This window comes from Sturnira hondurensis, unplaced genomic scaffold (genome assembly GCF_014824575.4).
Source record: "Sturnira hondurensis isolate 20B ecotype Veracruz unplaced genomic scaffold, ASM1482457v3 Scaffold0003822, whole genome shotgun sequence".
Classification (NCBI taxonomy): domain Eukaryota; kingdom Metazoa; phylum Chordata; class Mammalia; order Chiroptera; family Phyllostomidae; genus Sturnira; species Sturnira hondurensis.
In genome coordinates, this window is record NW_028076453.1 from 15,866 (window position 1) to 42,017 (window position 26,152).

The window sequence follows — 26,152 nt, forward strand, 5'->3', positions numbered from 1 at the left end:
TATGACCACATGTCTCAAGTTCTTTAGATTCTATATTTCCCCTACTATTCTTGCCCTTCCCCCTATCTATTTTCCACCTACCATCGATGCCACTTATTCTCTGTACCTTCTCCCCCCTTCTCCTCCTCCCAGATTCTCTGTTGCTAACCCTCCATGTGATCTTCATTTCTATGGTTCCACTCCTAATCTAGCTGTCCTCATAGTTTGCTTTTGTTTTAGGTGTGGTTGTTGATAACTGTGAGTTTGCTGTCCTTTCACTGTTCATATTTTTCATCTTCTTTTTCTTATATAAGTCCCTTTAACATTTCCTATAATAAGGGCTTGGTGATGATGAACTCCTTGAATTTCATCTCATCTGAGAAGCACTTTATCTGTCCTTCCATTCTGAATGAAAGCTTTGCTGGATAGAGCAATCTTGGCTGTAGGTCTTTGAATTTCCTGACTTGGAATACTTCCTTCCATCCCCTTCTTGCCTGTAAGGTCTCTTTTGAGAAATCCACTGACAGTCTGATGGGAAGTCTTTTGTAGGTGACTGTCCTCTTATCTCTTGCTGCTTCTAGGATTCTCTCCTTCATTTTAATCTTGGCTCATGTAATTATGATGTGCCTTGGTGTGTTCCTTCTTGGGTCCAACTTCTTTGGCACTCTCTGAGCTTACTGGATTTCCTGAAAGTCTATTTCCTCTGCCAGACTGGGGAAGTTCTCCTTTATTATTTGTTCAAATAAGTTTTCCACTCGTGGCTGTTCCTCTTCCCCTTCTGGTACTCCTATAATTTGGATGTTAGAACATTAAAGATGTCCTGGAGGTTCCTAAGCCTCTCCTCATTTTTTTGAATTCCTGTTTCTTATTCTTTTCTGGTTGTTTCTTTCTTCCTTCTGGTCCACTCCATTGATTTGAGTCTTAGTTTCCTTTCCATCACTATTGATTTCCTGTGCATTTCCCTTCATCTCAATTAGTTTAGCCTTCATTTGTGCCTCTAATTTGTGACTAAAATCAACCAGCTCTGTGAGCATCCTGATCACCAGTATTTTGAACTGTGCATCTGAGAGGCTGGGTGTCTCTTGGTCGCTTAGAGTTATTGGCTCTGGGGCTTTGAGTTCTTGAGCCATATTTTGGTCTGTTCCTGCCTGTTACATATGGTCCCCTCTGCTGCTTCCCACTGCTGGGGCCTGCTCAGTCAGTCTCATTGCTCACTCCTTCGCTGGTTTATCTGTGTGCAAATGTGGACCGCGGTCAGCCTGCTGCCTTGCCCCCTCACTGGATCCGTCCGTTGCTACCCCACACCTGGGATCTGTCCACGGCTGCCTATGCACCTAGGTCAGGGGATCTTTCATGACCGACCCAGCTCCACTGCTGGCTTTGCCCCTCTTACTGGTCCAGGTGAACGGTTCATTGTTGTCGGATTTCCATATAGTTCAATTTTCTGTGTTTTGGCTGCTTTTTGTTACTAGAACTTTGTTGTCTTTAAACTTGGTTGTGGGAGAAGGCACAGTGTTTCCACCTACACCTCCATCTTGGCAAAAGTCCCCAAATATTTCTCATCTAACTTTGAGAAAAACTTGGGGAGAGTAGGAAAATTTAAAAATTAAAAACTGTTGATATATCAGAGAGAGCAGAAAGCTCAATCAAGTGAGTTTTTAACGGTATAGGGAATTTCAAATCAAAGAAATGAAAGTTCCAAGCCTTAAATAGGAAGTCTGCTTTTTCCAATCTAATCAAACAATAGCAATTTCTGGCTCTGATGTTTTCAACAATCTGTCCAATCATGGGCACTTTTTCAGCCCCAGGATAATTGGTCTTTTCATAGCTGCCATCCCAAAGAATCTTTTTAGAGCCCCCTTTATGTCTTGGTTTCTGAGGCTGTAGATGAAGGGGTTCAGCATGGATGTCACCACAGTGTACATGACTGAGGCTGTTGCACTTGAGAGTGATCTGTGGGTAGGAGCAGAGCTAAAGTACACTCCTGCACTTGTGCAATAAAATAAAGAGACAACCAAGAGGTGAGACACAAAAATAGAAAATGCTTTATACTTTACGTGAATTGATGACATTCCATGTATGGAGAACAGTATCTTAGAGTAAGAATAAAGGGTCCCAACCAGGGGGCCACCGCCCAGCAGACCATCTCCAATATGCATCACCATGTCATTAAGAAAGGTGTCAGAACATGCAAGTTGGACAACCTGTTTGAGTTCACAAAAAAAGTGGGGGATTTCCACATCTGAACAGAAGGACAGCTGCAACATCATTAAGCTTTCTAACAAGGAATTGAGGATACACATGATCCAGGACATCAGAACCAGCAGTCCACAGAACTGGGGGTTCATGATGACTGTGTAGTGCAGGGGGTGACAGATGGCCACAAATCGGTCATAGGCTATCACAGTCAAGAGACAGACATCCAACCCTGCAAAGAGTAGAAAAAAATACATCTGAGTGATGCAGCCTGCATAGGTGATGGCTTTGCTCTGTGTCTGGATGTTCACCAGCATCTTTGGGACAGTGGTGGAGGTGAAACAGATGTCTACCAAGGACAGGTTGGAGAGGAAGAAGTACATGGGTGTGTGGAGCTGGGAGTCTGAGCTGACATCCAGGATGATGAGCAGGTTTCCCAAGACAGTGATCAGGTATATGGAGAGGAATAGCCCAAATAGGAGGGGCTGCAGTTCTGGTTGCTCTTATAGTCCCAGTAGAAGAAACTTTGAAATTTGTTAATCATTGTCTTGTACCATGTGGTTATACTCACAACTAGGAAGAAAAATAAAATGATTAATTTTTACACATGTAGGTACTACCATAGTGAAATGCTAGAATTTATGTTTTTTAATTAAGAAATTACACATTTATATTTGACAAAGGGGGCAGTAACATAAAATGGAGTTAAAAATAGCCTTTTCAACAAATGGTGTTGTCGATTTCACTCTAAGAATGCAACTAACCCAATTAAAAAATGGGGAGAGGACTTGAACAGAGACTTCTCCAAGGAGGACATTCAGAGGATCCAGAGACACATGAAAAGATGCTCAATATCACTTGCTATCAGAGGGATGCAAAATTGGTCAGAAATTTAAACCACAATGAGATACCACTTTACACCAGTCAGAATGGCTATCATAAACAAAGAAACAAACCACAAGTGCTGGAAAGGTTGTGGGGAAAAGGGGCCCTAGTTCACTGTTGGTGGGATTGCAGACTGGTACAACCATTATGGAAAACAGTATGCAATTTTCTCAGAAAACTAAAAATGAATATGCCTTTTCACCCAGAAATTTCACCATTAGGAGTATATCCTAAGAACCCTGAAACACCAATCCAAAAGAACCTATGCACACCAATGTTCATAGCAGCACAATTTACAATAGCCAAGAGTTGGAAACAACCTAGATGCCCATCAGTAAATGAATGGATCCAAAAATTATGGTACATTTACACAATGGAATTCTATGCAGCAGAAAGAAGGAAGGAGCTCCTGCCCTTTGCAACAGCATGGATGGAACTGGAGGGCATTATGCTGAGTGAATAAGGCAGGTGTTGAAAGACAAATACCATATGATCTCACCTTTAACAGGAGCCTAAACAACAAAACAAACAAGCAAGCAAAATATAACCAAAGACACTGAAATAGAGAACAAGCTGACAGTGGCCAGAGGGGAGAGAGGAGGGAATTCCAGGAGAAAAGGGGAAGAAAGGTTTACAGGAACAAGTATAAAGGACACATGGACAAAAACTAAGGGGGAGTGGAAATGGGAGGGAGGTGGGGAGCCCTTGTGGGGGGTGGGCTGGGATGGGAGTAAAAGACAGAAGACTGTACTTGAACAATAATTACATAAAAAATGCTTAAAAATAAAATGGCAAAAAATGTATACATTTATAAATATTGAACATGTAGTCTTTAAAGAATCTGTGACTAGGAATTCTCATCCCACACTCAGTCTTATTCCTAGAGGTCATGTTATATATAGTCATAATGCAAAAGTCTTTCATGCACCTGAGGAATTTGTGTTGAGTACTGACCATCTTCTAGGGTAAGAGTATAGAATGCTGAGAAACAAAGTTTTTCTACAATCCAATGATGGAGAAAGAATATAAATTAGCAAATATAAAATAGATACTATTTCAGAGGATGATAGATGCTATGAAAGAAAGCAGGTATAAAATAGAGTGCATGGGTCTCTAGCTGATGTGTTCACTGGATTAGGGCCAGCTTGAGAAGCAAAGGGTTGCTGATTCAATTCCCAGTCAGGACACACACCTGAGTTGCAGGCCAGGTCTCCAGTAGGGGGTGCACGAGAATCAACCACACATTGATGATTTTCTCCCTCTCTTCCTCCCTTCCCCTCTGTCTAAAAATAAATAAGTAAAATCTTTTAAAAACTGAAGTTTATGAGGTGTTGTATTTTACAAAGAGTTCAGGAAGCCCTGAAAACCAGGTGACATTTGAACAAAGCCCCAAAGAAACACAGAATGGAAGTATGCAGTTGTCTAGGGGAAATGTGTGCCCTGTTTTAAGAAGGGTCAGGGAAAGACTGAGGATGGTATTTGTTTTGGATTTCCAAGCCTCATTTTTTAATTAACTTTATTGTGGTTACATAGATGAGTAAAATTATATTGACTAATGTCATCCCAATAAATTTAATTTAAAAATAAATCAAAGTATATAGGTTTCAATTATACTTTCATGTATAATTCTATGACATACCATTTGTTTATTGCATGTGAGCCCACCACCCAAAGCCATATCTTCTTCTGTCACCATGTATGTGACTCCCTCTACTCTTTACTACCCCCTCACCCCTCTTCCCTCTGGTAACTGCCATTTCATTGTCTCTGTGCTTGAGTTTCTGTTCTTTTTTCTTGTTTGCTCATTTGTTGCTTCAGTTTTGTATCCCATATATGAGTGAAATCACATGGTTCTTGGGAAATCAGAGTGTGAAGAAGAATGAGCAAGAGGGAGAGTGATGATGGATGGTGTCAGAGGATGTGGAGGAACAAGGGGCCTCGGTGCTGCTGGTGCTGCTGCTGCAGTCAAGACATAGGTAGACCCTCTCCTACATGTTGTTCTTTTTTATTTTACATTATGTTAAAAAAATCCCCATGAATAGAATTGTTGTTTTCTTTATTTTTATCTTTTGGTTAAGATTATAGTGTCTGTTTTTAAAGGGCCACATTTTGGAGTACATGAGCTTAGGTAACACTGCCCACAGTGTTATCTAACACTTGTGCTTCATGAAACATGTGTGTGGGGGCACACACACAACACATGCAACGCACAGCACACTGTGACCTCTTGGGTCCCCATGACTTCCTGCTCTCCTCACTTACAGCTGAAATAATTGGGAAGGGAATGATATAACTAAGTAAGTTTTTAACATAAATTATCTTTATTATAAAGAATGTAGGAATATTTCCCAACAAGCTGGTAAGCCTCCTGAGAACATGTAATCATGGGAATCCACTTTAATGAGATCATTTTTGTGCCCTGTATTAAAAAATTTAAGAGGAATTTGGGGAAATGTGAGAGAGGAGAGAAATAGACACAGAGAAAAATGAGATCCAAGAGCTCAGAGGGCCCCTAAGCAATTGACATGAGGACAAAGCTCCCTGGTTCTGGCAGCATTCCAACCGCAGTTCTATCCCCTTGATGCCCCCAAATAACTGATCAAACAGCAAAAATCAATTTACCCAAAAGAGAAAAGAGCACTATCTTTATGGTGTCAAGACATGTTCCTGATTAAACATCCGCTAGACCAATAAGCTAAGGGAATAAACACACAATTTACAACAGAAAATATATAATGTACAATGATATGAGGAGTAAAAAGATAATTGGTGAGACAACAATATGAGGACTGAAAAGATAAATGATTTTAGATGCAAAACTTCTTGAATCATAAAACCGAATCTCAGTTTCGAATCTTGATCTACCAACCACATGTTAGCTGCTTGAACTTAGAGAGACAACAGAATGATTCTAAATTAATCATTACATGTTAATATTCTCCCTTAAAAGCTTAGCACAGTTCCTCCCTGTTACTAAATGAATGGTTATCACTGGTGATGAGATTTGGCTAATTTTTCTCCTACCTCACAAATATTTCCATTACTTCCCCACCTCTTGGTAATAAAGTATTACAAGGTAATGCTCATTTGCCTATTAAATGCAATTTTTTATGTGGATCCCCAATGTGAATGATGGTACTCTGAAAGGTATGTCTCAGGTCCTCCTATTGCAAGGTAATATCTATGTCCAGGAGTCTGGACCTTTCTAATAAATATAAAACAGGCTCAAATACAACCTATCTTATAAGGTTGTATGAAAAAATGCCTCTCTTACTCTACTTTCCCACTGCCCTTAACTGCAAAATTCCTCTAATATGTTCTAATTTTATTAAAACATTTTATGCCTCCACTTCCTCCATCTCATCCAACAGCACTGCCACTCTTATCTCTTGATTGCCAACAATTACTCTTGTATTGCTAAGTCCAACAGTCACTTCTCTTTGTAACATATTAAAGTAATTAGTTAAAAATTAATTCCTGTAGCACACAAAGATGGCAATGTCTCAGCTGTGAGTTAGGCTGGTTTGGCTCTCGGGTGCTTTAAGTACAAGTTCTCAGGTTCCAATCTCTTGAAATCTTTCCTGAAGTAGCTACTGGGCTTTCAGACTCACCTGGATGGGGTCTCAGAGTGGAAATTCTTTGTGTGGATGTCTGAATTTCTTCCTGGATCATTGATGATGGAGACCAAAGCTCTGTCCCCAGAGAAGACAGAAGGAAAGAGTAGTGTTGGTCCCCAGCCAGACTTAGAAATCCCAAAGCAACAATCATGTTCTGTCCAGTTGAAGGTGCACACCCTAAGGGTCTGCAACCAAGAAGATATTTTCAGCTCCCTCTATCTGCTCATTAGGCACTGTTTTCATTGTTACCCCCACCTCTGAGCACATTATTTCCCTATGGGACCCTGGTCTGGAAAGAAAGGAACATTTCCTGCTGATTCACTGTTCCCTGTAGACCATATTAGAGGTCAGGTGAATCCAGTTTTTGTTATTCCTTCTCTATGAACTCAGCTGCCTCCCAGAGGTCTAATCTCCTTCAACCTTATCCTAACCTTAACTTAATATTTTCTCCAAATCTNTGCTCATTAGGCACTGTTTTCTTTGTTACCCCCACCTCTGAGCACATTATTTCCCCATGGGAACCTGGTCTGGAAAGAAAGGAAAATTTCCTGCTGATTCACTGTTCCCTGTAGACCATATTAGAGGTCAGGTGAATCCAGTTTTTGTTATTCCTTCTCTATGAACTCAGCTGCCTCCCAGAGGTCTAATCTCCTTCAACCTTATCCTAACCTTAACTTAATATTTTCTCCAAATCTACCATGAGGAGTCTGTCTTGACTTGGATTTCCACAGTATTGACTCGTGGTGGGAACAGCTCCTGTTATCTTCAGAAAATTGCTAACCCCTCTTCAACATGAGAGAGAGATGTGTTCCTTTGCCACAAAACAAATGGTACTATAATTCTTGACTTTATCTGACTTCGGACAAATCAGTTAGTAGATACATGCTTATAACTCTAATATAGACCTATCATTTACTCCTATTAAAAATTTTTATATTTCATTTTTTTGCCATTTTTAAATTTAATTCTTGTTCAAGTACGGTTTTCCGTCCCCCACTCCCATCCCAGCCCACCCACCCCGTGCTCCCCACTATATTTCATTTTTAATAATTTTATTGATTATACTATTACAGTTGTCCCATTTCCCCGCCTTCATTCCCCTCCACCTTGCACACCCCCTCCCACCCACATTTCCCTTCTTTATGACATTGGGTTGTACATACAAGTTCTTTGGCTTCTACATTTCTCATACGATTCTTACCCTCCCCATTTCTATTTTCTGCCTACCATCTATGCTACTTATTCTCTGTACCTTTTCCCCCTCCCACTCCCCTGTTGATAACCCTCCATGTGATCTCCATTTCTGTGCTTCTCTTCCTCTTCTAGTTGTTTGCTTAGTTTGTTTTTGTTTTTGTTTTAGGTGTGGTTGCTAGTGATTGTGAGTTTGCTGTCCTTTCACTGTTCATATTTTTTATCTTCTTTTTCTTAGATAAATTCTTTTAACATTTTATATAATAAGGGCTTTGTGATGATGAACTCCTTGATCTTGACCTTATCTGAGAAGCACTTTATCTGCCCTTCCATTTTAAATAAAACCTTTGCTGGGTAGAGCAATCTTGGATGTAGATCCTTGCCTTTCACGACTTGGAATACTTCTTTACAGCACCTTCTTGCCTGCAAGGTCTCTTTTGAGAAATTATAGTGTAGTATAAGCAAGTGACAGTCAATTTGAATACTATTAGAGGCCTATTTGTAAGGACAAAGAGCTACAATTAGGTATGCAAGCAAAAGTGAGTATGGGATCAATTAGTGCATAGACAGTTTGTTAAACACAATAAAAATCATTTCTGTATTTAATCAGAAGACCATATTTGCCATTCACATCTAAGGTCCAGTTTAAGTTAATTTTTGTGTATGGTATGATGTGTGTGTAGGGAGTTCACAGTAATTTAACCAGTCCAAGTTAAAGACAAATTATAAATAATTTTAAGAAAACCTAACTTATGTGTGTTCTCTAAGTGTTAGGAATGAGATATTTCTAGCCAGCAGTAAGGAACTTGGAAATGTCTATAGATTAAAAATAGTTCAGTAAAGTTGAAGGGCCTAACCAAGAAGGAAGTCCAGGTTCAAATGCAGCCTCCTTTTTCCCAATATCTTCTTTTTCTAATCTTTGTTGTATTTTTCCATTACCGTTTCATATCCTTATCCCCCTGTCTTGTATCTCCTTTGCTCTCTGCTCATCCTAACATCGTTTGCACAGCCCTCTCCTTCCTCATCAAGAACTGCCTCTCTCCTCGCTCTCTCCTAGTGACCTGGGGTGACCTTGAACTTCCCTAACATCTTACCCAGGGCCCAGTCTCCTCCTGTTCACTTCACTGGCACTTGCACATCAGAGAAAGCCAACTCCTCATTTATTCACACAGTTAACAAACATTCACAGCCATCTTTGGTTGTCTCTTCAATGGGCACAAATGATAGACTCTCATCCCACCTGTATCTAGGGAGAAAAAATGAGGCCATTCAGGAGAAGGGATGAGCACAGTTCCTGCACTGGGTAAGTGCCAATACTGGTTATTATTTATATCATTTTCTGAGCACTTTAATGAGCCAGATGCTTTTCTGTGTGTGTTACATTTTTGTACAATTTTGAATAGAATTTTTTCCTATTATGTATACGTTTATTGCTGGAAATAGGAAAGAAAGTGATACATGTTTGTTCTTTAGTCTAGCCTGATCAAAATGACTGCTTAGTTCTAATAGCTTCCCAATTCAACTTAGGTAGCCAATTTTATCATCTGAAAATGTGATCAATTTAATTTGACCCAAGACATAAAAAGATTGCTTTTTCTTTTTGGTTGCATTGATTTAAATTTTCAGAAGTGTTGGTTTGTGACAGTAGCAGGCATATTTGTCCTCTGTATGACCTTCATGCGGCTTCCTCAAATATTTTCTTGCCAGGTATGATATTAGCTGGTGATCAAGGAAATCATTTTATGATAATTAAGAAATATCTTCTTTACAATTTCTCAGAACTGTTTTTATACAGTATCATTTGCATCTTTTTAAATGATTCTATTATATTCAGATGATTTTTTTCCACTAACTATTTTTTTAAGATTTTGTTTATTTATTTTCAGGGACATGAGAAGGGAGAGAGATAGAGAGGGAGAGAAACATCAATGTGTGGTTGCCTCTCACACACCCCATACAGGGAACCTGGCCCACAACCCAGGCATGTGTCCTGACTATGAATTGAACCAGAAACATTTTGCTTCACCGGCTGGCACTAATCCAGTGAGCCACATCAGCCAGAGCTCCACTAATTTATTTCAAGATAATAAATAAATTCTTAATATCAGAAGCTCATGGCTTTCTTGAGTTGAATGCTTTCTGTTCATGATTTACATCAGGTAGTCTGCACTCCATACAATGTCCTACAGATTCGAAGGGCACCTGGGTGACAGAATGGCTCATCAGGCCATTGGAACCATCAGCAGAGCACAAGGACAGCTCATGGCTGGGCCTCCATTCAGCTGTTTTCATAGAGCTAAGCTGTGTAGGCTGATTTTAATGGGACATCAGCATAAGGAGCAACTGTGTTGGGAAAAGAGTCATGATAGTGGACAGGTCTGACTGTTAAATCAGCCAAGGTCTGGGGAGACTGAGCAGAGCCTGAGTGATATATATTTCCTGGACCTTCCCACTAGCAGGAAAGAAGCCATATTTAATTTTCATTTTAATTTTATGATTTTGTCTCTGATTTACTTCTTCCTATATCTAAATCTACGCACTTAAACCAGGGATCTGGAAACTACTCCCCAAAGAGCAAATCCCACCCACAGCCTGTTTTTGTAAAAACGCTTTATTGGAACACAGTATAGTAGGTTGAAGAGTACCCCATAAAAGTTATGTGTACATCCTAACTCCTAGTACCTCTAAATACAACCTTATTTGAAGAAAAAAAAGGCTCTTTATAGATATAATTAAGGATCTCAACATGAAATCATCCTGGATTATCCAGGTGGACACTAAAACCAATAACAAGCATCCTTATACAAACTGTAGAGTGAAGAGACACACTCAGACAAGAAGACCACATGGCTATGGAGGCAGAAATTGGAGTGACAGAGCCACAAAGCCCAGGAAAGCTTGGAGTCACTAACAGCAGGAAGAGGCAAGGAACACAATCTCCCCAAGAGCCTTTGCAGGGACTGCAGCCTTTCTGACATCTCAATATTAGTTCTAACATCTGGCCTCAAGAACTCTAATGAAAAACTCCTATTGTTGTAAGCCACCCAGTTTGGGCTTAGTAGTTACAGAATTCACAGAAAATGAATACCTACAGCTATGTCTATCTGCACAGGTATTGCCTACAACTTCTTTCACACTACAATCATCATGGGACACAGGTCCAGCTGCCTGCTGCGATAGAAGCCAGATACGTGAGACATGTGCACCAGCCACCTGGAAGATGAGGAACTCTTGTCTCAAAGTCCATCTTGCTATCTCTGGTCAAGCCAGCAATTCTTTTTTTAAAAGATATTTATTTATTTGCTTGTTTGTTTGTTTGTTTTGAGATGGGGGAAAGAGGGGAAGAAACAGATCAGTTGCCTCTCACTTCCCCCCAATTGGGACCTGGCCCACAACCCAGGCATGTGCCCTGACCAGGAATCAAACCAGCGAATTTTCAGCCCACAGACTGGCTCTCAATCCACTAAGTCACACCAGCCAGGGCAAACTAGCAATTCTTATAGGGGTTTGGTGGGAACTGGAGAGGAGAAAACTTCCCGGGAGGAGTTCAGACCTGCTGTGCTGGTGACAGAGAGCAGTGGGAGTAGGGAGAGTGGCTCTGGACATGCAGTGTTCTTGCTGGTCCCAATATGGATGGCCATAGTAAGTGTCCTCGAGTTGGCCATTTGGTTTTTGTCAGTTGAATTCCTGATACAGGACCTTGAGGTCAGCCTGCTTCTTAGATTCACATAAGAACTGTAACAGCTGAACTGTACAGTATACTCAGAAAAAAACTTTTAACATACCAGATCTAGTTCTGAGAGAAAAATCAGGTTAGAGTAGGAAGCTGCATTTAATATTTACTAGGATTAATATGGGGAGCTTTATGTAAGTATAGTGTATGTATTCCTCATTACACAATGGCAGAGTTAAGTAGTTGCAACAGAGCACTGATGATCCAACAATAACATTTACTATCTACCCCCTTAAAAATATGCTTGGCAGTGCCTGCCCTGAGTCACTATCAGGTACTGATTTTGTATTCAAAATACTCTTTCCTATTGTAAAGGAATGCTCAGAATAGCCTAGCTGGCCAGAGAAAAATATATACACATGTGAGTTTTAGATGTGAATGTTGCTCTGCGTGGTGCTGCTCAGTGCACTGAGCACTTGTTGTGAGCCTGTGGGTTGCCATTTGATTCCCAGTCAGGGTGTGTCCCTGGATTGTGGGCTAGGTTCCAGTGGTGGCAGGCAAGAGGCAACAACACATTGATGTTTCTTTCTCTCTCTTTCTTCCTCCAATCTCCTCTCTCTGAAAATAACTGAATAAAATCTTTTTAAAAAATGAAAATGAAATTGTGAGTGCATCTACTCAAGATGAAAATTTTAAATAACTGGACCTGTGGAACTGGCACAAAGTAAACTTGACCTTGGCAGCCAAAACATGATACCTCCATCAAGTGCAATGACCCCTGAATTGTCTACAGGATCTGTCTCCACTTTTCTTTTCTTTTTTTAATTTATCTTTAGAGGGGAAGGGAAGGAGAGAAGGAGAGAAGTATCAATGTATGGTTGCCTCTTGTGAGTCCCCTGCTGGGAACTGGCCTGCAACCCAGGCATGTGCCCTGACTGGGAATCGAACTGTGATTGTGTGGTTCGCAGGCCCACGCTCAATCCACTGAGCTATGCCAGCCAGAGCCTGTCTCCACTTTTCAAATAGAAGTCAACGTGAAGTTCCTGGGAGTTTTCTATTTGGGATGGATGTGGTCAGGTGACATAGATACATCTCTGAGTTACTCAGGGTCACTCACAGCAGCTCAGAGGCTCATGGTGTTGTCCTTTCAATGTGTCCAGCATGACTGGTTATATAAACTAGGGAGATGTATATACTGCGGGAGATGGGCTCATCAGTAGGAAAGGACTATGTGTTTGGCCTCTAAGGTGAGCCTATGGGGACTGAACTGTCAGAGAGTTTCTTTTTATTTATGGTCCCTTGGCTTCAAGGGAGCTGAATTGCTTAGAGAATTGACTGACAATAAAACCATTTATTCAATAAGGAGCTCTGAGAACTCAGCCTCTGGACTTCCCTTGGCAGACTCACCGGCAGCTCCTCAGCCTCAGGTCAAGAGCGTCCTCTCTGTGCCTCTCTAAGATGCCCAGCTACTCTGGAAATCCAGCACCAGATCCACATTTATTGGCCTTTTCACATCAACTGCCCAAGGAAGGAAGGACCAGTAGAGCCAAATCCATCAAGCGATGCCATTGGGGGATGCCAGAGTGAGTATACAGGAAAGCATCATGGAGCGAAGGTTGGCTTTCAGTAACCATGCCTTTTGGGAGAAGTCAGGTGGATATGAAAGGGGATTGATCCAATATCCTGCACACCAGGCATCCCTAGCCTGAATGGCATTATTGCTCCTTATTCCTCCTCAAACCCTTTCTTCCCATTATTATCTCAGAGCACAATTCCATGACCTCTCTCCTCACACAGTAGAAAATGACTCTTCCTTACATCGACTCAACTCTCAGGACTCTGCTGTATTTCAACTTGAGCAGTGTGTGTGTGTGTGTGTGTGTGTGTGTGTGTGTGTGTGGCATTGACAGAGTGAGATAGCCTTGAAGTGTGAGGAAAGCACTGCCTTGAAGTCAGGGAGGTGTGAGTTTGAACTAGATTCTTCTCCATCTAGTACCTGATGGACGTGGGAAACATTTCTCACATTCTGTGGATCTTTTTCTCATCCACACAGGTATGTGCATAAAGAGACCTCAGAGAGTGCTTATGGGAATACAGCTGCCATGGACCAAATGTCCAGGACACAGTGTCTTTTGAAAAAAACACATTTATTTATTCTTTCACTCATTTACATAACACACCAATATGCAATACATAAAACAAAGCAAAACACCTTAGACGTATAGGTCAAGACAAGTATGGAGGCAGAAGAAACTAAAGAAGACATTAAACTAGAAGAATAATTACATGAGTAAACAAATTATCTACCATGAAATGTTACCTAGTTGCCAACACTGAGCCCCTGATACCACTCAGAATTCTGGTGAAAACAAAAGATTCTCGGCTGTTAGGATCAAATTTGGCTACATAAACAAAAAGCACTAAAAATAAAAGACATTCATATCCTAAAGGTCACTGTGTCTCCGTCATAAGAGAGTGGGACCAGCATGATGTCTCCAGGCTAATGTGAGGAACAAAGGTTCATTTCATCTCTCTGCTCCCCTAGCCATAGTATGTGGTTTTCCAAGACATGCCAACTGCAGGAGCCTTACTGGGATATGTAAATTCCAGACACAAAGGAGATAGGAAAGGGAAGGCTCTGACAAGCATTCCAGGATCCCCACTCACCAACTTAACACACTATCCAACTGTCCATGATTACAAGAGAAGGTGGAAAACAGGGTATCTTAGCTGGGTATAGGACCACTGCAAAGTGTAATCATGTCCTGTTAATAGGAAAGCAGGGAGCAGCTATTTTGTCCAAGAAGTCTCTGGCACAGTACTTAATTATAGGGTCCAGAGTGTCCATAACATCAAAACAACTAACTGCTTGACAGAAACAAGACCCTTCCTGATACTGAGGCAAAAAAATTTTTTAAGACATTGATGTCCTAAATTCTTATAAAACAGGCTCATATTGTGTGAAGAAAGGAGCAATGTTTCCAGCCAATTGCCTTCAAGATCCCAAAACATTTTAAGGTTCTCCAGGTGTTTCTGAACATAGGCTGGAGGCATCACATGTGGTAACAGTCACACTGTCAGAGGGGTGAGGCAAGAATGCTACATCACGGCTCATGTATTAAGTATTCTGGAAAAATATCAGCACTAAACTTGGACCAGAGTTAAAACTGCCACTTATGGGTGAGATCACATGGTATTTTTCTTTCACCACCTGGCTTATTTCACTTAGCATAATGCTATCCAGTTCCATCTATGCTGTCTCAAAGAGTAGGAGCTACTTCTTTCTTTCTGCCATATTGTATTCCATTGTGTAAATGTACCATGGTTTTTGGATCTACTCACTATCCAGAGAGGATGAGGGAGAAAGATAATAGGGGAAAGAAGAAACAGGGTCATCAAAGAACATGAATAAAGGACCCATGGAAAAATCCAAAGGGGGGAAGGATGGAGGGTGGGAGGTGGGGGTGGATGGGGTGGAAGGATAGTTGTGGCAAAATAATGAAGACAACTGTAAACAACAATAGGCAACAATAAACAATTGTCTAACAACAATGAACAAATTATAAATTAAATAGAATGAAATAAAATTAAAAGGGCCTATCCCATCTGGGTGATAAGAGCATTTAGATTTTCAGGCAGCTTATTGTGCCAACTTGGTTAATGTATGAACACTAATTTGATGGCTCCAGTTAACAAGTCACTATCCTAATTTTTGAAATTACCTGTCTCTCTATAATCCCTGAGTTCTTGTAATTTGTATGTGCCAATAATACATGAATATGATAAGAAAAATCTCTTTCCTTCCCACAAAATTCTGTAACCTGAAAACATTATTACCAAATCTCAGATGTGTGGTCTACCTCATGTGACAAAAAAAAATGCCCAAATACAGCATCAGCTTTACATGCAGCATGTACATTACTTTTGAAAACCATTCTTCAAGAAGTTCTACTGAGAGATAAAAGGAAGAAGGCATTATGGTTCACAGACTTTCTAATGACACAGACTAGAGCATCATGAAATGAACATGTAAAGTAACATAATATACTATCATGTGAACACTGAAAATCATTGTGAAAGGTGTAGGTATTTCTAATAAAAAGTAAAACACTGCTTGGAATATGGAGGGCCAATGTATGAAAGTAAGTCCAAACAGATGGCAGCAAATACATGCTTGCTGAGCTCTTATTTTTGGCCACATGTTCAGTAACAAGGTTTGAGAGAAGGTGTAGAGGAAAATAAACGTGAAGAGATAAAAACTGAAGGGTTAGAACCATAGATGTTCTAGACCAATGATACTCAAACATTCATACACATGTAAAACTCTTGCTCATCTTGTCAAAGCACAGATTCTCACGCAGCAGGTCTGACTGGGGCCTGGGACCCTGCATTGAAAGAAGCTCTTGGGTAATGCCAATCCTGTTGGTCCCTGACTAGCCAGACTATAAGGAACACAACCACTTTGGAACTAAAAGTACATTTCCAGAGAGTAGTAGCAGCAAAGGAAAGGATGGGAGCATTTCAAATTCCTCGACTGAAGGCAATTATGAACAGGTTGTACCTTACTAATCCATTAACCTGGAATTCAAGGCAACCACACTTCTACACTGTCAATGTAATGGATGATTGAATGTTGCTTTTGCTCTTACCTGGCAGTTATTTCTTCCTCATGGAATCAGACAATCAAACACGTGCCCCAGAATTTCTCCTTCTGGGCTTTTCAGCAAAGTCAGAGATTCAGTTCCTTCTCTTTGGACTATTTCTGTCCACGTATCTGGTCACATTCACCGGGAACCTGCTTCATCATCCTGGCCATTGTCTCAGACCCCCACCTCCACACACCCATGTACTTCCTGTCCAGCTTGTCCTTGGCTGACATCTGCTTCACCTCCACCACCATCCCAAAGATGCTGCTGAACATCCAGACACAAAAGAAAGTTACAACCTACGCAGAATGCCTCAGCCAGATATTCTTTTTCATTGTGTTTGGATGCTTGGACAATTTACTCCTGACTGTGATGGCCTATGACCGCTTTGTGGCCATCTATCACCCCCTGCACTACACAGTCATCATGAACCCCCAACTCTGTGGGCTGCTGATTCTGGGGTGCATCAGTGTCATGGGCTCCCTGCTGGAAACCCATCTTGAGGCTGTCCTTCTGTGAAAACCTGGAAATCCCACACTTTTTTTGTGATCTTCCTGAAGTCCTCAAACTTGCCTTTTCAGACACCCTCATCAATACATAGTGGTGTGTTTTGCAACTGGCCTTCTGGCTGTGATTCCTTTCAAAGGAATACTTTTATATTATTATCAGATTGTTTCCTCCATCCTGAGGATTTCTTCAGCTGGGCACAAGTACAAAGCGTTCTCCACCTGTGGGTCTCACCTGTTGGTGGTCTCCTTGTTCTATGGCACCGGCCTTGGGGTTTACCTCAGTTCTGCAGCCACTTCATCCTCTAGGACAACTCTGGTGGCCTCAGTGATGTACACTATGGTCACCCCCATGCTGAACCCCTTCATCTACAGTCTCAGGAACAGAGACATTAAGGAGTCCCTGCCCCTGCAGGGGGGGACTCATCAGGGTGGGGATTCTCAGGGGCGGAGCTATTACAGGACTGCTGTGAGGAGCTAGGCACAGGATTCTGAGGACCAGAAATGCTTCCTTCCTTTGTCCAATGTTCTTATTTCTCCTAATTTTAAATGTTTTTAAAGCACAACTTTCCTTGGGTCTTCACTGCTCTCCCCATTTTTCTTTAGGTTGTGTTCTGAGTTCTCTCTTTCACTTCCTAACCAGCCATTTTACCTTCATATGAATAAAACATGATATTTTATAAGTTATCTTTAGCAATCATTTGGGTTATTTAAAAAAAATAAATCTTATGTTTTAAAAAATATTCCCAGAAGTTATGGTATGTGTATCTATTTTGGAAATGCCCTGAAAGTTCTATAACAGAAATTACTTCCGAAGTTATGTGAATTCAGTAAAACTGCAGAGTACAAAATCCACACAAAAAAATTCAGTTGAGTTTCCATTGCTTACAGTGAACTATTGAGAAGAAAAAAATAAGTAACCAATTCCATTTACAGTAGCATCCAATACAATAAAATATTTAGGCATGTTTTTAAAAAATTTTTATTACTGTTCTCCTTCCACCTACCCCCCATCCCACCCATCCTCATACTTAGGGTTAACAAAGGACATAAAATATCTCTACACTGGAAACTCTCAGAGATTGACTAATAAGTTGAAGATACCAATACAGGACCAGATATCTCATGTTCATAGATTGAAACAGTTAATATTGTGTAAATGTTCATACTACCCAAAACAACCTACAGGTTCAAAGCAACCCATATCAAAATTCCTTTAAATTTTTATATTAATAAAACAATTTTAATATGCATGGTACCCTAAATACCCGTAGTGCCCAAAGTAAACTTGAGAAAGAACAAAACTAGAGGCATATAGTTCCATATATCAAGCTACATTACAAGGCTATAATAATCAAACACTACAGTGCTGGCATTGAAACAGACACATAGGTCCATGGAACAGAATTAAGAGCCCAGGGGACTTCCACCAAGATGGAGGCATAGGTGGAAACACTGTGGCTTCTCCCACAACCAAGTTTGAACACAACAAAGGTTTGGAGAACTAGGACACACCCAAAGACCAGAAAACAGAATTATACGGAAGTCCGACAACAACGAACCCATTCAGCGGGGACGGTAAGAGAGGTGGAGCCAGAAGTGGAGCTGGGTCAGGCAGGACAGATCCCCTGACCTAGGCGAGCAGGCAGCCCGGAACCAGTCGGGGTGTGGGGCAGACTCACCGCGGTCACACATTCGCACACAGTGAGATGGACCACACAGGCCCCAGGGGGCGAACCCAGTGGTGGAGGGCTGACAGCGGTGGCACACTCGCGTGCAGTGGAACGAAACGGGTGGGCCTGGTGATGGTGCTGGCTGCGGCGCCAGGCTGCAGCGGCAGGTGGCAGACAGGAAGCCATTGTCCCTCTTTGACCCCGCCCCCACATACAACGTCGCAACCCAGCGACTGAATTGCCCTGTTCTAGTGAACACTTTAGGGCTCTGATCCTGCTATGGAACAGGCACGAACAGCCCAAAAGATGGTGCAAGAAGAACTCAAAGTCCCAGAGCCAATAACTCTAAGCAGCCGAGAAATTGCCAGCCTCTCAGAAGCACAATTCAAGACACTATTTATCAGGATGCTCACAGAACTGGTAGATTATAGTCACAAATTAGAGGAACATAGTCACAAATTAGAGGAACATGTGAAGGCCAAACTAATTGAAATGAAGGGAGATGCACAGGAAACCAATAGTGATGGAAAGGAAACGGGGACTCAAATCAATGGAATGGACCAGAAGGAAGAACAAAACATCCCACCAGAAAGGAAGGAAGAAATGAGAATTCAAAAAAATGAGGAGAGGCTTAGGAACCTCCAGGACATCTTTAAATGTTCCAACATTCGGATTATAGGGGTACCAGAAGGGGGAAAGAAACAGCCACAAGTGGAACACTTATTTGAACAAATAATAAAGGAGAACTTCTCCAGTCTNCAGTTATTAACAACAACACCTAAAACAAAACAAACCAAGAGGACAGCTAGATCAGGAGTGGAACCATAGAAATGAAGATCACATGGAGGGTTAGCAACAGGGGGGTGGGAGGGGGAGAAGTGGGGAGAAGGCACAGAAAATAGCATAGATGGTAGGTAGAAAATAGATAGGGGGGAGGGCAAGAATAGTGGGGGAAATATAGAATCTAAAGAACTTGAGACACATGGTTATAAACTAAGGGGGGAGAATGTTGGGGGAGGGAGTGTGCGGGTGGAGGGGAATGAAGGGGGGAATAGAACAACTGTAATGGTATAATCAATAAAATATATTTTTTAAAAAAGAAATCTCTCTCCTATGTATGTACCCAAGAGAAATGAGAATGTATGTTCACACAATACCTGTAAGTGAATGTTTTTTAATGTATTTCTTATTTACTGACTTTATTTTTAAAAAAAAGAATTAAGAGCCCAGGTATTAACTCATGCATATATCATCAACTAATCTTGAAGAGGGTTCAAAGAACACATGATGGGGAATGGATAGTCTTGTCAAAAAATGGAGTTGGAAAACTGGATATTCATATGAAAAAGGATAAAACTGGAGCTCTATTCCACGCCACTCACAAAGATTATTTTGCAAAACATTAAAAACTTAAATGTGAGACGTCAAATTCAAAAAAATCTAAAAAGGGAGAGGAAGACATTGGTATTGGCAATTATTTGTGGATATAAAAGCACTATCACAGACAACAAAACAAAAAATAAACAAGTGTTATTGCACCAAACTAAAAAGTTTCTACACAGCAAAGGAAACACCAAAATGAAAAGGCAACCTGTATGCATGGGGCAGACTGATGGCTGAGGGGAAGGGGTGCAGGGGACTGGAAGGAAGAAGGTGAAGGGATCATCCAAAGGGTTATATATGGGATCATATAATCCATATGCATATGGGTTATATATGCATAACCCATAGACACAGACAGCAGGGTGGTGATGGCCAGAGGAAAAGGTGATGGGGCTAGGGGGAAGTGGACAAAGGGGAGGGAATGGGGACATCTGTAATAGTGTCAACAATAAAAGTAAAGGTTTTTTTAAGGCAACATATACAATGGGACAAAATATTTGCAAACCGTATATCTGGTAAAAGTTTAATACCCCAAAATTTTTAGAAATGTATGCAACTAAATAGCAAAAGAACAAATAATGTTTGTAGCAGCAAAATTTATGATAGCCAAATGCTGGAAGCAACCTAAGTGCCCACCAGCAAATGAATGGATCAAAAAACTATGGTAAATTTACACAATGCAATTCTATGCAGCAGAGAGAAAGAAGGAGCTCCCATCCTTTCCAACAGCAAGGATGGAACTCGAGAGCATTATGCTAAGTGAAATAAGCCTGGCGGTGAGGGACAGATACCATATGATCTCACCTCTAATGAAACATAATCAACAAAAGAAAAAAGCAAACAAAATATAACCAGAGAAATTGAAATTAAGAACAATCTAACAGTAGCCAGAGGAGAGGGGAGAGAAAACAGTGGGGAGAAAGGTTTGCAGGAACTACTATAAAGGACACAAGGACAAAACAAAGGGGTAAGGTAGAACCAAGGGAGGACAGTGGGCTTAGCTGGGGAGGGGGAGCGGGGGGGGGGGGGCACAGATAAATGCATACAACTGTAATTGAACAACAATAAAGTAATTTTTTTTAAAAAGAACAAATAAAAAAATAAAATAAAAAATAAAAAAAGAACAGATAATCCAATTGAAAATGGATAGAGATCTTGAATGGATATTTTTCCAAAGAACATATACAAATGGGCAACAGGTATTGAATACGTGGAAAGATGCTCAACATCACTAATCGTCAGGGGAAAGCAAATCAAAACCACAATGAGATATCACCTCACACCTGTTAGAACTTCTCTTATCAGCAAGAGATAATTGTTTGAGGGAGTGGGAGGAAAAGAGAATCATTTTTAGTACACTAATTGGTGGGAATAAAAATGGGTATTTCCATTATGGAAAACAGTATGGAGTCTTCTCAAATATAAAAGAATATGATGCTGCAATCTCACTTCTAATTATGCATCCAAAGAAAATAAAAATAACACCCTGAAGAGATACTGGCACTTCCAACTTGATTGCACAATTATTCACAATTGCCAAGAAGATATGCATAAAACATAAATGTCCACCAATGGATAAATAGATAAAGAAGATGTGCCACTTCTCTCTCTCTCTCTCTCTCTCTCTCTCTCTCTATATATATATATATATATATATATGAATATTATTCAATGATAAAAAGAAAATTCTGGTATTTGCAACTACATGGATGGACTATGGAGGCATTATAATAACTGAACCATCAGACAGAATAAGACAAAAGTATACAACTTTCTTATATGTGGATAAAAAATCTAAACTCACAGAAATAAAGAATAAATAGATGGTTGCCCAGGGCTGACATGGGGGAAATGGGGAGGTACAGGTCAAAGCACACAAATTTCAGGTAAAAGATGTTTAAGTTCTGGAAAACAAATGTATAGTAAGGTGACTCCAGTTAACAATATTGTATGGTATGCTTCAGATTGCTAAGGAAGCACATTTTAAAAGTACTCATCACATAAAGTTATCTATATAAGGTGCTTTTTGTATTAACTAACCTTATCTGTTAATAATTTTGCTATATGTACATACATCAAGTCATTATGTTATACACCTTCATATTGCACTTATATTTCAATGAAGATACAAAAACAATTTAATCTGATGCAATGAGTGAGAATGTATAGTCCACCTAAGACATTTGGGGAGTGAAAAATTAATTGTGAAACAATAAATTCTATCTGGGGCAAATAGACACAGAGCATTTCATGTGTCCTTTCACAATAGACATTTATAACTTACACAGGGTGGGGCAAAAGTAGGTTTACAGTTGTTCAAATGTAAAATAATACAATAATTAATATATCATAACACACAAATAAGCTCTGTGTTTTCCACACTCACAACTGTAAACTTTCTTTTGCCCCACCTTCTATGCTTTAGACTTGTAACAGAAAAGATAAGAACTGTTGGTAGAATAATTTGATTCACCAAGAAATGGCAGATTTGCACATATTCCCAAGAGTGGAACACAGGACCTAGTAAAATAGCTTGAAGAGTCCACAAATTCTTACCGGGGCCATCTGGGGCCAATGTGAGGGATTTAGAGGTTGTGTCCAGGAATACAACACACCACAGATGGCAGCCTCTGTTTCACTCTGCTTCCTGTGAAGGGTGCTGGGAAGAGATCCTCCTTCAAGATCACAAGTCTCTGTCTCCCAGGAGTAGAGTTGTCCTGTACTCACTTCCTTTTCTACAGATACTCTGGTGTCACAATGAGCTTAGTAAATGCAGAACTGGGACATAGTCACAAGAGCTGCTATAGACTGAGCAACTGCTCTGTGCCATCTGCTCTGCTCTGTGTAAGTTCCCACAAGTTCTAGAAAATTACTAACTTGTCACACCAAACCCTTAGATGGAATTTCTCTAGTTAATAAGTGAACAAAGGCTTCAGAAAAGAAGCTCATTTTCTGTCAAGAGAGAAATATTCAAAAACACCTGGAAACTTGTATAAATGGAAACTGAACATCTGACCCACTAAGGTCAGACCTGAGATGGGAGGGAGGATTCTTGGAGGAGAAGGCCTCAAAATACCTGCACCTGACTCTGACACTGACGGCAGCCTTCAAAACCCAAAGAATTGTTCACAGACCAAGATGGACTACTACATCAATAGCTGGGAGCTAGTTACAAATGCAGAATCTCTGGGCCACCCTAGACCTGCCTGATCAGAATCTGCACACAAACAAGGGCCCCAAGTGACTCGCGTGCACATTAATGTTGAAGTAGTTCTGGTAGAATGTGAACTACTAGGTAGAACTACTAGTAGTTCTAGTAGTAGAATGTGTCTGAAATCAGTGTTCTCAACCTCCCCACTGCTGATATATTTGCTGAGTCATTTCTTGTGTGGGGGTCATCCTGTGCATGGAAGGATGTTGAACCACGTCCCTGGCCTTAATTCCCTACGTGCCAGCAGCACTCCCCCAGATACGACAATCAAAAATTTCTCAACATATTTGCAAGTTTTCTCTGGATGCCAAGTCATTTGTGATTGAGAGCCACTCGCTAGCCTAGAGCATAAGAACTAGAAATATCTTCTTGCATCCTCATCAAAGCACATCCCTCACTCAGTTCATAATTTGAGGTCAATCACATAACCCTTAAGGGTCACATTTATGCTCTGGCTGGTATGGTTCAGTGGGCTGGGCATTGCTCCACAAACAAAAAGGTGACTGGTTCCATTTCCAGTCAGGACAATTGTCTGCGTTGGGGGCCAGGTCCCCAGTAGGAGGTGGGCCAGAGGCAACCATACATTGTTATTTCTCTCCCTTTCTTTCACCCTCTGTTCCCCCTCTCTAAAACATAAATAAGTAAAAAAAAATTTAAACAGTCACATTTATGCAAATGTAGAATGAGGCTTCTAATCACATGGTTATCATAGCATGGGCTTTTACAAAATTGGTGAGATGATTTGCATAAGATTCTAAGCTCAGCCCATGGTGCATCAGAACATCTAAATATATCTCTTATAATTATTAAATGTTTTAGAGATGAAGGAAAATGACAATTTTGAACTTGTGTTAAAAGCATAACATTCCTAATTGATTTATAAAAAGCAGTATGAAGCCAAAAATTATGATACCCACGGTTTTATAGTAAGGGAATGCTGCTCTCTTTATGGTAGAAAAGGGAATCAAATTTTCTAGAGACATCAGAGGCTGTCCCCTCCAAATCAATGCTTCCAAGACCCAAGGAAACAAAAGAAGACAAGTTCTCAGTCAGAGATTTGGAGAAGACTTTAACTCAGGGCTGTGAAAAGTTTCAATGTTCAACTCTGGAAGCCAGGAGAGTTCATGGAGGAATAATAAAAATTGGGTGCACCTGACTTCTAAACTGGTCTCTTGGGAACTGTGAATCAGCAGAGAAATCTCCATTCTCTCCAGACAAGTGCTCATGGGGAAAATGTATTCAGGGCTTGGAGCAACCATGGGGAATGTGTCTGATAATTGGACACAGAGAGCGGATACGGCAAATATACAAAGCTGTATGTGTCTCTTCTGCCACAGTTCCTGAGTTTGTTCAACCTTGAGCTAGTTGGGTGGGGAGGAATGATTTCTGCATTTGAAGACCTCAGCTTGGCTCAGAGACCACTGCTTTACTCCTTCCTGCTGTCTTGTCTGGAGACAGAGCTCCAGACTCCATCATCAGCCATCCACAGAGCAATTCAGACTTTCACCCAGAGACCTTCTTCTCAGAGCCTCATCCAGGTGAGTCTCTGAGCCCAGTGGGTACTTAAGGAAAGGGTCAGAGAGACTGGAAGCTGAGTACTTCCACTTGAGGTCACCTGAGAGCCTAACCAATTTATCCCAGAGCTGAGGGATCACTGTGTTTGTTTGCTCGGTTAACTAATTAATTGATAAGCACTTTATTTCCTTTGTTAAAAAAGAGAAGTGTTTGTTGAACTCAGTTACACAAGGATCATTGTTGACAATTAACTGATGGAATAAAAGCCCAGTTGGCCCTGACTAGTGTGGCTCAGTTGGTTGGGCATTGTTCTGTAAAGCCAGTGTGATTCCAGTCAGGGCACTTGCCTGGGGTGCAGTCCGGGTCCAGTCAGGGTGCGTGCAAGAGGCAACTTTTGGATATTTCTCTCTCACGTCAATGTTTCTCTCCCTTCTCATCTCTCTAAAACCAAAACTTGAAAAAATTGAGCTCTATATCAGATAAATAAATCACTTGCTTCCATTTCATTTAGTTCTTTTTCTGGAGATTTCCCCTGTTTTTCTTTTTTTTTTTTTTTTCATTTGTGCCTGGTTTCATTTTCTCCCCATTTTGGCTCCCTCTCTGTGTTAGTTTCCGCATATTAAGTTGACCTCCTATGACTGCCAGTCTTGGCAGGGTGGTCTTATGTAGTAGGTGTCATGTGGAACCCCATAGTTCAGTCTCCTTGATCACCAGAGCTGGGGGCACCAGAAATGTACTTTGTATGAGTTATGTGTGCCCTCCTGTAGTAATCAATTGATTGATATTGGCCCATTCATCCATGAGTTTGACTAACAAGCTGGCTGACTGTGAGGATCAACCCTGACCACAGGGCATGAGCTGCTGTGCAGGTGCTGACCACATCAAGGAGAATTCACCTCAGCAAGGTCTGGTGACTGTCGAGGTCTCCCTTTGATGTGCTCCTTCTGAAGTTCACTTAATCTTGCACTGCTGTTGTTTGAAGCTGGCCACTTGGTGTGTTGGTTTTGGGCCTCTTGGAGGGACTCTGATGTGAATCAATGTCACCTGCTGCCCATGACACGCCCCGGGCAATGTGTTTGGAGGTACAAAGCAATCCCTAATTTGTGGGTGCTTCTACTGGGCCTGAGTGTGTACCAAGGCTGGTTTTTACCTCTACCAGGTTCACGGCAGTGATGCTTAAAATCCTAAGGCATCGCAAGATCTGCCTTTGCCTGCCAAGTGCCTATTAGGCTCACTTACTGAAAGAACCTCTGGTGTTATTGAGTTGCACAAGGTCAATTTTCATTGACTCACGAGACAGAGACAAGTGGTGTTCACCAGATAACACAGGTTAAAACTCGGTGCCAGTGCTGGGTTTGTAGCCACTCAGCAAATGTCCAGGGTGTAGCAAGTCTAGCTGCCAGCCACTGGGCATTCTCACACACCTTTGTGGTGGGGTGGGATCTCAGGGACTCATCAAAGTGAGACCAGAAGCGTTTATCAGGCCCAAACAGGTCAAGAGTGACCGTGTGAAGGGAGGTTGCTGCACCAGTCAGGCATGTGAAGGAAAAATGGCCCCTGTCCTTGACCTCAACAGTTTGGAGCTATGGGGAGCACGGAAAGTGGGGATAATGAAGTTCACAGGAAAGCGAGGAGACTGGGCCCATCCTAAGGCCACACAACTCAGTCACTGACAAC

At 41.1% G+C, this 26,152-nt stretch overlaps 1 protein-coding gene and 1 pseudogene across 1 annotated transcript; one reads left to right on the forward strand and one right to left on the reverse strand.

Annotated features, from left to right (window-relative positions):
- Nucleotides 1-1,763: 1,763 nt before the first annotated feature.
- Nucleotides 1,764-6,732, reverse strand: LOC118984815 (olfactory receptor 7A10-like). The gene is made up of 2 exons (XM_037042958.1): nt 6,672-6,732; nt 1,764-2,677 (listed from the first exon to the last, which is right to left on the reverse strand). The coding sequence occupies exons 1-2, from the start codon at nt 6,730-6,732 to the stop codon at nt 1,764-1,766; spliced, it is 975 nt and encodes a 324-aa protein (XP_036898853.1).
- A 9,241-nt stretch (nt 6,733-15,973) lies between these two features.
- On the forward strand, nt 15,974-17,174 carry LOC118984809 (olfactory receptor 7C1-like; annotated as a pseudogene).
- Nucleotides 17,175-26,152: the final 8,978 nt, after the last annotated feature.

Coding starts and splice junctions, on each gene's coding strand:
- LOC118984815 (XM_037042958.1), bottom strand. CDS start 6,732: ATGATCCAGGAAGAAATTCAGACATCCACACAAAGAATTTCCACTCTG. Junction 2,678..6,671: donor CACTCTGAGACCCCATCCAG/GTGAGTCTGAAA, acceptor TGGGACTATAAG/AGCAACCAGAACTGCAGCCC.